The 14,644-nt window shown below is 35.6% G+C and overlaps 1 protein-coding gene across 1 annotated transcript in view; it reads right to left on the minus strand.

The window, feature by feature from the left end:
* The window catches only part of CD47 (CD47 molecule), a 53,055-nt gene that overhangs the window by 23,820 nt on the left and 14,591 nt on the right, over positions 1-14,644 (minus strand). Inside the window, exon 3 of the mRNA XM_069472576.1 lies at positions 9,661-9,750. Within this exon, the coding sequence (XP_069328677.1) occupies positions 9,661-9,750 (90 nt within the window). The remainder of the gene's footprint in view (positions 1-9,660; positions 9,751-14,644) is intronic.

Raw genomic sequence — 14,644 nt, forward strand, 5'->3', positions numbered from 1 at the left:
ACCTTTTACTGGTGATCTTTTATTGTCCATTAATAAATGGATTTATCCTTATTTATCAAATTTATCAAAACACTAAATGCAAGAAAGAAAATAAATTCAAATAATTCCCCAAATGCTTAGCATTAAGATAAAAATAATTTAATGTGTTCTTAACAGCAGGCTTTTATCAAACTTTCTGGTATGATTTTCTGGCTGCTTGGCAAGACAATCTGCCTGCTTTTAAAGATTCCCCTCAGCTAAAACTACTGAAATCAATACACAAAATAAAAATATATGAAGAATAATAGTATTTACATTTTTAACAACAAAACAAAATATGCCTGACATAGGAATACCAAATATCATGGGAGACAATATAACATTTTTGTGAACAAATTATGAATTCTACAATTTTCCCTTTTATATCTTCCATAAAAAAATTAGACCTAGCAGGCTACTTCTCAGAAATGTGTTGGGTTGCTTCATTTATTTGTTCTATGAATATTTACTGTGTACCTACAATGTACCAGGCCCTTTTATTAGTCCAAATCACAGAACAAGTGGAAGATTCCTTTACTCAACAATAATTGATTGAGCACTATCAGTCTATGTGACAATCACTATTCCAAGTCTGTCATGAACAAAAAAGGCAAACACGAGGCCTGCCTCAAGGCCCTTACATTCTAATAGGTGAGTGTGTGTCTTTGAGGGTTGGGGGCTGTTACTTGCAGATCTTCTTCCCCAGTTAAATAGAGGGTGAGGACTTACTCCAGTCTAAGAAAGCTCCTTTATGTATTTAACCTTTCAAATTCATGTGAGTAAAGCAATGACATGTCCCTTTAGCCACCTGAAAAAACAGCTAATGTTATGAATAGAAAATAAGGTTTTCTGTTCTCTTTGTGACTGATAGAAAGCACATATAAGATAAAACGTAGATTGGGATGATGAAACCTAGTGAAATGACTAAGTCAACTTGGGGATAAAATCAAATCTATCATGTTAAGGTTTTAAGATACTCTCAAGACTGGATTTGACCTGCCCATACAGACCCATATAGACTGCGGTCCATCCAACAAAACCCCAAAATCCAAGATTTCAACACCTGCTCAAAGACATGACAGTTAGAGGGTTCCTTACCAAGTGATCAGTAAGTGATCAGAGAGACAGGAAGGCTTTCCAGTATAATGCGTATCAGATTAAGACTAAATCATAAAGGGAGATGTGTTTGATTTCATTATTATAGGGATGTTTTCTGATAACTACAGGAAAGTAATTTTAGAATCTTTTTGGTGTCTGTTGAACTGAAAATCAATATTGTTTTCAATGCAGAATAAAGCACATCTGGTAACTTTTTACATAAAATTATAATATCAATTTTGAAAATTGTTTAAATTACTATTTTTCAAATATTTAGCACATTCATTTAAACACACACACACTAAGGCTTTGTGAAAGTGGTGTTGGAAAAAACAAACATTAATGCCAATTATATGCTGGTTACTTACCAGAAGGCAAGTAAAATAATTTTATAATAAACTCCATACACTATCCAATTTGCTCTGATGAAACAATTTTGTACAATGAATACTGACTAGACATCACATTCCCAGTCTATAGGAACTAGAAATAAAAGAGCCTAGGTTTTGTGCAGCAAATTCTTTCAATATAGAAGATTAAAGAAGGGGATGTCCAACAGACTAACTTCCTTTTCTTGGCTTCAAACTTTTCCTGGATCTCGAGGATGGTTTCAAAATTTCAGAGTTTATGAAAGAAGTTGGGATATCTGGAAAGGGTCAGGGGATTAGTAACTACATTTCTATAAAAAAGTAAAATGCTGAGCTAAAGTTTTATTCAGTTCTGCCTACAATAAAACTAGCACATGATCACATTGTTTAATAACAGAATGTGATTATGTGGACAGGACCAAGGAAAAGCACTGGGAGTTCAAGATGATTGACTAGAATTCACAGTAAACTTAATAGCAAAGTCCTATTATTAGGGGCTATCAACCAGGTCATAGAATGATTATTTGTAATAATATTTGTTGCAATGATATCTTTCTTGTATACATGTGTCCTAGTTCAAATTAGGATATGTCTTCATTTCTTCAGAATGATTTTTCTAATCAATGAAGAAACTCTCTGTTTTGTTACTTCTTTTAAATGTGCTTTCATGGCCTAATTACTTTCATTATTAAGCTGGTCCTCAAGTCTGGAGTCGAGGATTTAATAGGAATCTCAAGGCTGCTGTGATGGAGAATTTTTTTCCTTGAATTTCCTAACAATGATTCCTACAGGAACATCTACCCAAATATCTCTGACCAAAATCCTGGTGGAATAATCTTGAGCAGGGAGGAGAAAGTTAGAAAGGAAAGGGAAAGATGCCTAGAACATATGAATTTGAAATAAATTACAATAGTCTTCACTTTGCACTGTTCTGATATTCATGAATTCCAGTAACCATGGTTTAAATAAGTTCCCCAAAACACAGTTCAAATTTTAATCACCACAATACATTAACTGAGTAACTGCATAAGCACAACTTCACTGCTATCTCTTCAGTCAACAAATCACTACATAAATAGCAGATGTGCACCATGATCCATGATCAATCATATCACATCTTTTGAAGACTGCTGGTGACTAATCATTGCACATGTGTTATTCAGATCATGCAAAGGCAGCAAAGCATGGAATTGTGTTACCTCCTTGTATTCCAGTGATAAACCCACATGATATTTTATAATGAACAATCAAAAGAGGAAAGTAGGCAAGAAAGAGGAAAGAGCAAAGAAATAAAAAGTGATAAATGCTGAGTGCAAAATTCGAACAGACCATTAATGGAGTAAGAGAACAAATGGCTGATTGTGGGAAGGTAGACACTGGTGCCACGCAAGAGACTCTAGAGATGTAGCCAGAGGAACTCAGTGAAGGTAGACGTACTGGCATAAATGAGGAAAGTGAGGAGGAGGTTATGACAAAAAGAATGAAGATATCCCAGAGGACGTGACTCTGGCAAAACAAACAAACAAACAAACAACAAAACACACACACACACACACACACACAAACTTTAAACAGTAAAGGAACTCTTTCATGACCTTGAGAGCACAAAGGATAACATGTTGGAAGCTGATCTACACTTAGAAAAAAATATGACAATTCACAGAAGCTTTTCAAAAGATGACAAATGGCCAATAAACATATGAAAAAATGCTCAGCATCACTAATCACTAGGGAAATGCAAATTAAAACCACAATGAGATCTCACCTTACTCCTGTGAGAATGGCTTTTATTAAAAAGTCCAAAAATAGTAGATGCAGGCGTGGATGGGGAAACGAATGCTTATACACTGTTGGTGGGACTGCAAATTAGTATAATCTCTGTGGAAAACAGTATGAAGAGTCCACAAAGAACTGAAAGTAGACTTACTGTTTGATCTAGCAATCCCACTACTGGGTATTTACCCAAAGGAAAAGAAGTTATTTTATTAAAAAGATACCTGCACTTAAATGTTTATTTGCAGTACAATTCACAAGTGCAAAGATGTAGAATCAACCCAAGTGCCCATCAATTCATGAGTGGATTAACAAAATGTGGTATATATACACTATGGAATACTACACAGCCACGAGGAATATGAATTAAGGCCTTTGGCAACAATGTGGATGGAACTGGAGACCATTATCCTAAGCGAAGTATCTAAAGAATGGAAAATCAAACACCACATGTACTCGCTATTAAATTGGAACTAACCAATGAGCATACATGTGCGCAGAGGGAAGTAAAACTCAGTGGAAATCAAGTAGGAGGGAGAGAAGAGAGGGGATGGGTAAAAGCCTAACTAATGGGTACAATGAACACTATCTGGGTGATGGGCACACTTCTAATTCTGACTCAAACATAACAAAAGCAATCCATGAAATAATAATTTTTTAAAAATTTAAACATTTAAAAAATTTTTTAACAATGACAATTCACCAAGGCATAGAAAAGATGCTTGCTCTGTATCCAAAATTATGTAAGAACACAAGTGTTGTTCAAACTACTCTTGATAAAATAATTCTCAATGTTTTTAATGATATAATTTACCATGTACTAAATATTAGTTTACTATTGTGTTTTCATTTCCCAATGCAATTATTGCTGATAGTGAGTTTTTAAATGTTTTGACAAAAAAATTTAAAAGTCATGGAACAACAGTAATTTTTCTCATTCATTACTAAGATTGCTTTGCAAAGTTTCAGCTCACATGGTCATGTTTGTGGTCTCACAGTTCTGTGCAAAGCAAAGATTCCCTGTATAGAACAAAAGGAAAGGTTCCCTGTATAGGAAAGGAAAAGAAAGAACAGATAGGCTTATCTCAAAGAATTTCACAATGTTAGCCAGTTCTTTACATATAGTTGGACCTTAATCCTGCAAGAACTAGAGGACTAAGTGAATAGCACTTGAAATCATTTAGTAACCATCTAAATGATAGAAAGAACCTGTTATGATATCAAAGAATTAGGAGAACCCTTGAAAATCAGCTAGGAACTTAATTGTCAGTGGAGGGGCAGACTGAGTTAGTATTGCTTTCAGAACACAAACAAAGTGTCTGAAAGGCAACACTATCAATTAAGGCGTGGCGTTTGAGTCTAGTATTCTCTGAGCTGTTTGCTAAGCATACAGATCCTGCTTAAAAGTTTATAAGTTAAAGCTAAAGGCAAAGATATTTGGGAGCATTTCCCTGTAAGGGACCTTTGTCTTTGAAACATGGCCTAGGGCTCACCAAGTCCTGGCTGGGCTTTGGGAGTTCAGAAGTTTTCACAGGCTTCTTCCTCAGTAGGACCCACAGCATCGGAAGATATAGTTCAGGATATAGTTCTGGTATAAAGAAAGTCTTTCTCCTCAAAGGAAGGGCATAACCTGCTGTCTTTAATGAAATTTTAGCCTAGTAAAGGCCAAGGTTTTATCTTGGATCACAAAAAGACTCACATGCAGAACCAGAAAAACCACTGAGAGAAATCCCCTGTAGTCAAGGGCAGACCATATATAGTAATTAGGAGAAGTTAAAGAGAACTAAAAATCTGGAAAGTAAAAGTCAAGGGGTCTGAGTTACTATTAATACCTTAAGGACTGAAAGATACCAGATCCCATAAAACACATAACCAAGCAGGTGGAAAAGAAAGGCACTTTCCTATTTGGTGGAAGCTCAGGCCATGAACAGGAGGCCTCTTAAAAAGGGCTCTTAACAGAAAAGTTAGGTTCAGATCCATGCAGGACATGACAGAAGGCAAAAGACAGGCATGTGTACACGTCTCCTTAGCTGAAACGTGAGTACTACCAAGCCAGGGCAATATGAGCTTCACTTCTGTATTTCAAGCACTTAGCCTAGTACCTAGCAATCAGTAGGTACCCTGTCAATAGGTATTTGCAGATTAAATAAACAAATTAGGTTAACATTCTGCTGTATCAATAACAGTTTCATCTAATCATCTAGTGTGTGCACCTAAATATAGGTTCACCCTTCACGGAAAGAAAATCCTCAAAATAAGTTCAAAACAGGGAGGAAGTATAGTGTAGTGGTAAACAGAATTGGTTTAAATCCCAGTACTATTAGCAAACGGCTGCATAATTATGAGCAAATTGCCTAACCTGTCTTCGTGTAGGTTAGAAACTTGTGCCTCAGTTTCTCATCTACCATATAAGAATAACAATAGTACCTATGCCCATTGCGTTCTTGACAGAAATGAATGTGATTTCAGATGTAGAATGTTTTGCACAATGCCTGTCACACAGAGCAAAAGTATTACAAATGTTTAGCTACTATTATCAACGCCTTTAAATGAGTCCAGGCTGGGTGAATCAAGTACAAAGACACCTCTTCCACACACGTACGCATACCGCATCTACTTGTTTTAAGATGAGCCAAAAAATATTTCTTTAGGTTCATAAGCACGTTCCTTAAAATACGACCAATAGAAAAAATATAAAAAAGAACATTCAACCTCACTAACACAAAAATAAAAATCAAAACAACATGCTTTTTCACCCATCAAATTAGCAAAGATTTTAGAATTATAATAATGTCAGGACTGTGAGGTAAAAGACAGGTATTCTCATCTGTAATAGTAATTGATACAATGTTTCTGGAAATATTTTGCCAGTGTATAACTAGAGCCTTAAAATATCTCTGCCATTTCCAGGCTTACATATCTTTAGTAGAGTTATTTTCATAGTATCAAAAAAAAATTGGAAACATCCTAAAATCCATCAAGATGAGAGTTAAGTAAATTATAGTACATCCACAAAAGTAGAGCACAGGCAGTTATAACAAGATTTCTGAAGACATAGGGGGAAAATCAGAATGCACAAGTATGTAAGCTATATGAGTCCATTTATGGTTTTCTTTTTTAGAAAAGGGTAACAAAAAGGAATAGAAAAAAACAGAAAGGAAACAGAAAATTCCCTAGAATACACCAATAGTTTATTTCTAGGCTTTGAGACTCCAGATGATTTTTGTTTTTTCTCTATATCTTCCTACGTAGTGTAAGGTGTTCTAAAGTGGTATGTATTACTTTAGGTCAGGAAAAAAACCTGTAAAGCTCATTTTATAAAAATTCAGCTGATAGTGAACAGATTCACTCCTGGTTCATTCCGCTAAAAATGATGTCACTAATAATGCCATGATCAGCAAATGTCCATCAATCCAAACTCAACAAATCGCACTAATGTGAAATAATTTCACAGCCTTCCCTGCCCAAATCATATGACTTAGCCCTTAAAGCCTGGGTCTGCCAATATGGTTAAAAGCTTTCCCTAATATCAGTGATGACAGAATAGGTCTTGATGCTGCACCAGCATCTTGATATAAAAGGCTTACTGTCTTGAAAGTGAGAGTTGTGAAATGACTTGACAGTTGCCACTTTCAGACCTTTCTTCCATTTTTTATCATTTTAGACAAAAGTTGAGAACATCTCTGAAATCACTAAGCAATTCCAGAGTGCCATACATTGAGAAAAGCTCTTAAAACATAATCAGTCATCTCCCTACCATTTTTATATATCACTGTAAACACACATGGCTTAAACTTCTGAGTAAAAGTAAAATTCATGAAATACAGAATATTGTAGTGGCCAACCTACTACAATATTTTACTAGCTTTCAGTATTTTAAAGGTTGCAGAATAAATTAAATCAGTATTATTTATTCCTTGCCTGGATAAATTTTTACTGTTTTTCAGGATACTATAGGGAAAGTAGGAATAAATCTTACATTTTAAAAGTTTAAATATTTAGACTGTCACCTCAGGATTTCAGTAATTTAGTAAATTACTTTAACCAAAATAGGCAAATATAGTTGAGTATAAACATTAATCAGAATGCATATTACCTATGTACCTAGTAATGACAATTCTATATTGTTGATGCTAAATCTGACGTAGCATCACGATTTGCCTCAGAAGTCTGGTTATATGAGTGTTATAGGAAAGCAAGATCACAGAACACAACTCTCCCATGGCTGCCTCTTTAGAGGCTACAGAACTGCATGAAGAGGATGACAAAACATGGTTCCAACTGGGCCTTTCCAAGAGTGAACATATGTACACAGAGAAATTCAAACTGGGAATCTAAAAAGAGGGGAATCTAAATTCTCCAAAGTATAACATTCTATCTTAACACTAAGGTAGCCTGTTACTGTTTACCAAATAAAATATTATGTATGTAAGTGTTCTGTAAATATTAAAATGCTACATGAATTTAGGTGTTGTTATTACTAATATTCCCACTATTCATTCTTGAGAGATTAAAACAACACCACCATCGGCATATTTCACAGATTCTAGAAAAAGTAACTCTATGCTTTGTTGGGAACCACAAAAGAACCTGAATAGCCAAAGCAATCTTAAGCAAAAAGAAAAAGTCTGGAAACATCACATTATCAGACTTTAAACTATACTCAAAGGCAACAGTAACCAAAACAGCATGGTATTGGTACAAAAATGGAGACATAGACCAATGGAGCAGAACAGAGAACCCAGATTTAAAACCATCCACATACAGTCAATTGATCTTTGACAAAGCAGACAACAATATACACTGGGGAAAAGAAGTCCTATTCAATAAATAGTGGTGGGAAATTGGATAGCCACAGGCAGAATGAAACAGGATCTATATCTCTCACCATTCATAAAAATTAATTCAAGATGGATAACAGACTTAAACTTAAGGCATGAAACCATGAGAATTCTAGAGGAAAATGTAGGAAAAATTCTTCTAAATATTGGCCTAGGCAAAGAATTTATGAAAAAGACCCCAATGGTAATGACAGCAACAAACAAAATAAATAAATAGAACTTGATTAAATTAAAAGCTCCTGCACAGTTTAGGAAATAATTAACAGAGTAAACAGACAACCTACAGAATGGGACAAAATATTGACAAGCTATACATTGATAAAGGGCTAACAAACAGAAACTACAAAGAACTCAAGCAAATCCGCAAGAAAAAAACAACCCCATTAAAAGTGGGCAAAAGACATGAACAGAAGCTTTTTAAAAGAAGACAAATGGCCAATAAACATATGAAAAAATGCTCAATGTTACTAAATCTTCAGGGAAATGCAAATTAGAAACCACAATGGGATCTCACTTTACCCCTGTTAGAATGGCTGTTTTATTACAAAGTCCAAAATCAGTAGATGCTGGCGTGGATGCAGAGAGAAAGGAATGCTTATACACCATTGGTGGGACTGCAAATTAGTACAACCTCTATGGAAAACATTATGGAGATTCCTCAAAGAACTGAAAGTAGACCTACCATTTAATCTAGCAATCCCACTACTGGGTATTTACCCAAAGGGAAAGAAGGCATTTTATCAAAAAGACAAATTTAAGATTTATTCCTACTTTCCCTATAGTAGTACCTGAAGACTAGTAAACATTTATCCAGGCAAGGAATAAATAATACTGATTTAATTTATTCTGCAACCTTTAAAATACTGAATGTTTATTGCAGCACAATTCACAATTGCAAAGATGTGGAATCAACCTAAGTGCCCATCAATTCATGAGTGGATTAATAAATTATGACATACATACATTATGGAATACTACTCAGCTGCAAAAAAGGATGAATTAAGGCCTTTGCAACAATGTGGATGGAACTGGAGACCATTATCCTAAGTGAAGTATCTGAAGAATGGACAATCAAACACCACATGTACTCGCTATTAAATTGGAACTAACCAATGAGCACACATGCGCACAGAGGGAAGTAAAACTCAGTGGAAATCAAGCAAGGGGGAGAGGGGAGGAGTGGATGGGCAAAAACCTAACAAACAGGCACAATGAACACTATCTAGGTGATGGGCACACTTATAACCCTGACTCAAGCATAACAAAAGTGATCCATGTAACCAAAAATATTTGTACCCCCATAATATTTTGAAGTAAATAAATAAATAAAAACAACAACAAATAAAAAAACCATCTTCTTAGGAATTAAAAGTGAACTGTAGCAAAATATGGGCAACAATATACAATTCAAGGAGACTGCTACTATTCAAACTGCATATTCTTATTTATCACAATAATATTCTTCCTAAAACAACTTATTTAAATAAAATATTTCACTAATAATGCCTCCTAGAAATAAAAATTTCATCACTTAATCATAAATGCAAAGTTGGAATACTTACTTTTAATACCAAACTGTCCCCAAAACAGGAGTACAGCAAAAATCGGGAAAATAACAATGAGAATATTTTCATTTGGAGAAAACCATGGAACTGGGGAGAAAGAAAACAAAAATCACAATTAATATTTACTATAATCATTTCCAATCCTGCAAATGGTCTATAACATATATTTTAATGTAGAGATGAAAATAAAAATGATTAAAGCAGTGGCCTTGATTCTTACATGTATTTATATACATACATGAAACAAATTATACATAATTTACTTATATAACAGATTTTATTTATGAAACAAAAAAACTATAGTTACTAAGTGTTTCTTAAATTTTTACTAACCTATATTTTATGGAAGGTGGTAGTACAGCACGGTAGCTGAGAACAGGGCTCTGTGGCCACAATGCCTGGGTTTGAACCCAACTCTAATTCAACAATCTATGTAACCTTGACAATGTCTTAACACCTCTCTGTTCTTCAGTGTCCTCCATTGTTACCTGAGTATAGCATATTAATAGTACCTACACCTTGAAGGATTGTTATAACTACTACCAGTTAATAAAGTGTATGCAAAGGGCTTGAAACAAAGCTCAGCACTTACCAAGTACCAGTAATGTTAACTAGTAATACAATTACTATTATATATTTGTATGTTGAATACATGTACGTGTAAAGTGCCAAGAGTTTACCTTTAAGCAACAGTGAAGTGGTCCTGTAAAGACTGACTCAGGGGACCTAAGGGAAGAAGCTCTATCACTAGGTATCCTCTCCATGACTAAGACCAAGAGAAATGAGCCCTGCCTTTTCTCAACTTACTCTGCAATATTAGACTTATTCATGAATAATTGCATGTAAAGTAACATGAGTGGCTTTAGGTTTTTAAGGAAGCTGTTATGAAGTGGATCATATTACTTTTACAGTGAAAAGATATCCACACATTCTATATAAAGGAAATTAAGATATTAAGACTTCAAATAAGATTTGTTTAGAACTTTTAAAAAATTAAGTTTAATTGCATTTTCTAAGCCCTTAAGCTCATAATTTTAGCTATGAAATTTCTTCTCTAACAATAAAGCCAGATGAATGAATGCAAGGAAAGCATTCCCACGTTTGGCTGTATAGAGGGCTGGCTGTAGGAAAAGCATTTCTGAATATTGCCCTAAGCAAGCACTGGCGTTCCTCTGAAATCAGCACTTCTCCTTCAAACCCTACCCTGCTCTGCCCCGCAGGATAAGCGGGTGAGGACCTTTGTGGCCTTCCATCCCATAATGATAGCCACACACACGTTTCTTGTATTAAGCTTATGTTAAACCCTGGAAAAATGTTTATATTAATCCCCAGAATATAACAAAATTATGAACTCTTAGAGAAATTAGTTTCTCAGAATCTAGTGTTTTTCCCTATACATAGAAGAGACTCAATACAAGGTTACAATAGTCATGATAGTTTAGCAAGTCAATGGAAGACAATTTTTTTGATGCTCCCATGGTTTTAGATCTCTTCCAAGAGATAGATATTTTTAGATACCCTGAATTAATACCTTAATTTCCAGCCATATAATTGGTCATCTTCCTATACTCCCCCAAAACTCCACTTCAATACAGCATAAAATCCTACCAGAAAAAAATGCTGTGAATCATGCCTAGGTTTTTGATATCTAATGCCCAAAGGACTTGGTAAAAGCTCGATGATTTAATAACTATGTTTAATCAATTTATTCCTCCTTATCTACTACTGTCATTATTTTGCTGTGAATTATGCATATTAACTCTTCAAATTCTCACAATTATCATATGAGGAATTATAAACCCCTCCCTATAGTCAGGGAAACTGAGGCACAGTGAATTAAGGCTCCTAAGCTTCTTAAGTTTTCATGTAGCAAACTGACTCCTGATATTCTCCCACCCACCTCCCATCAAACCTCCCCTCCCAGTTTTCCTCATTTCAGTAGTGGAGACTCCACTTCTCCAGCTGCTCAGGGACAAAAACCTTGGAGTCACTTGACCCCTTGGTTTCTCTCACACCCCACATCTAGTTCAACAGCAAATCCTGCCAGCTCTACCCTCAAAACACAGCCGGTATCTGATCTCATGCTCAGTATGAGCTGACAATGAAATATTCTTTCACTGGCCTCGCCACCTATTCAACAGAACCATGTTAGGATACATTAATAGAAATTATTAGTAAAAATAAGAGGTGTATATGACTCTGGTCTGACCACTAATTTTTCACTTACCCCACAAACATTTATTGAAAGCTCCACCACTGGTAGGTACTCCTCTCGGCTCTTGAAAGTCCAGCAGTGAATAAGGTAGGTGGCCCTGAGCTGGAGGAGGGCAGAAACTGAGGAACAGACTCTCTTGGGGCAGTAAGGAAAGACCTCTGGAAAGAACCTGGAAGACAGCCTTGGATAGGAAGGAGTCTGCCATGTGAAGACAGGGAAGAAGAGATGCCAAAGGAACAAGTCCAAGGAACCAAATGACAGCCACTGTGGCTGGAACTTAGTGATATGAGATCAGATGGGAAGAGTTTGCTGGGGCAAGATCATGATGAGTCTTAGTAGCTTGTTAAGAGTTCGGATTTTATTCTAAGATCAAGGACAAGTGACTGGAAGGCTTCAAATAGGGAATAAAAATGACCTGACTTATTTAAAATCTTCTTTGGCAGCCATGTGAGAATAGATTACAGAGAAGACAGACCTGTCAGAAAGTTATAGAAACAATGGTGACTTGGAAGGTAGAAGGATATGACCAACAAATACAGTCCTGAGTTCAGTTTTACTCATCACATTTAAAGATATAACAGGGAACTGCTCCAAAGGAAGATGACTAGAACGGAGATCCTGAAACCATGAGCAATGGCTAAAAGAGCTGGGGATTTTTATCCTAGAGCAGAATAAACTTGGGAGAAATACTAAAGCCCTCCCAGTGAGTGAGAAATTACAGGGGTAGCAAGTTTTAGCTTGACTTAAGGAAGAAATGAGACTGCCTGATAATAGACTGAGATCCTCTGGGAAGTAATAATGTCTCATCATGTCAAGGATTTAGGTAAAAAGTCTGAATGGCCAACTACCTGGGGCATGATAGAAGTAATCTGTGAATTAGATGGTGAGATAAACCACATGACTACTCAAGGACTCCAAGATTCTATAAGAAACATAAGAAATATGAGACATTTCAATGACAGAAAGAGAGCGGGATTATAGAACAAAAAAATATGATTCTTAATTGGAACTTATCAAAATCACTTGGGGTTTATTCAGGCTTCACACACTCTCCCTTCTCACCCCAAGATTTTAATATGTTTCCTGATAGTAAGTGGGGGATGGCAGTGGGGGGAGTTGGATACCCATGATGCTCTCAGCTTAAAATCACTGCTGCAGATTTCTGCTGGAGTTTAGCTCCCGTCACTGACATGAATGTGTTACCTCTTTCTAATTTGTTACACGGGAAAAATTTGAGAATCACTGAATTGGATATTTTAGAACCAACTGAGATGCTGAGGGGAAAAATCCCGAATGTTTTATCTAAAACCATTCATATGCCCATTAAGCTATTGATTTGTTATGGTAGTACCGGCAGATGATACTAACTCTTGTTCCCCAAGGGGGAGTAAGACAGGATACGTCTCTGAGACCCCTTTCAGCTCTGAATTTCTATGACACTAAGATAATAAATTAAGCTTAAAAGGGACTGAGAACAAGATCAGAAATTTTTTCCCATCTCAGGATTAAGAAAGGTAATCCAAGGGCATCTACATCCTATTCCACCTGAGCTATGGCTAATAACTCCGTCCATCACTCTCCCCCAATTCCTGGTCAGGCAGAGCAATTCCCAGGAAAATTAACTTCTTACTACTGGAAAGGCAAAGAAATGATATTAAGAGGGTGTGGCACATGAATGAGTGTTTAAATTTTGCTTCCAAGCTTAAGTGTTATTAAACCCCAGGATCTCATTTTTCTTATCACTGTGTCCTTTTTCAGGACAACCTGAAAAAGAGATCACTCTGATCAACTGAATGTGTCTCTCCTTCAAATAGATACATGCAAACCTCCATAAATGCAGAGAACACGTTTCCATCAAAAAACAAAAATCACAGTAACATTTATAACACTAAAATTCAAACCAAATTTTGACTTGATGTTTCAGGATTGTGATGGCTTTTTTGATGTGTTGATTTGGCTAGGCTACAGTCCTCTTATTTAATCAAACCCAGGATTCCAAGGTGGCCCCAAAACCCCTATCTGACATACATGCCTTTCATAATTCCCTCCTCTCGTGTGGGGGTAGGACTATGAATATGTTATATTTCATTTCTATAATTATGGTATGTCACCTGGCAAAAGGGAGTTTGCTGATATAATTAAGGTCTCCAATCAGTTGACTTTAAGAAAGGGAGATTATTCTTGAAGGAGAGAAGTCTGACCTAATCAAGTGATCCCTTAAAAGGGTCTGGGCTCTTTCTGGCAAAATGAATTCAATATGAAAGACAGATTCAACAAAAAGAAAATAGTTGCTACATAGCACTAGAAAACCAATACAAGGATCTTACAATGTCTTTATGTCATCATTATAAACCGTGTATATCATGTTGATAATAAGGGAATTGACAACTTTGTTGAACTTGAACTGAACTTTTAAAATCAAAACTCTAATATCTTAGAGAAAAATAAATTTTAAACTTCCAAGTTTTTATATCATTAATAATATAAATATTAATAACAAATTTTATGACTACTATTATTTACATTAGTATTTGGTTACTGACCAGGTATTTTCACAGAAACCATATATTATAGTGGTAAAAATGTTAGGTTTTATAGCCAGAGAGGTCTAGGTTAAAATCCTGGCTGTTACTCTGACATTGAACAAGTACCTTGAATCTCTTTTGCTTCCCCATTTGTTAATTGGTAAGACCTACATCTATCTCCCAGGGTTCTTGAGAAGATAACAAGACACAACATACATAAAGTATCTGGCATGTGTTCAAA

The sequence above is a fragment of the Eulemur rufifrons genome, chromosome 7, assembly GCF_041146395.1.
Source record: "Eulemur rufifrons isolate Redbay chromosome 7, OSU_ERuf_1, whole genome shotgun sequence".
Lineage (NCBI taxonomy): Eukaryota > Metazoa > Chordata > Mammalia > Primates > Lemuridae > Eulemur > Eulemur rufifrons.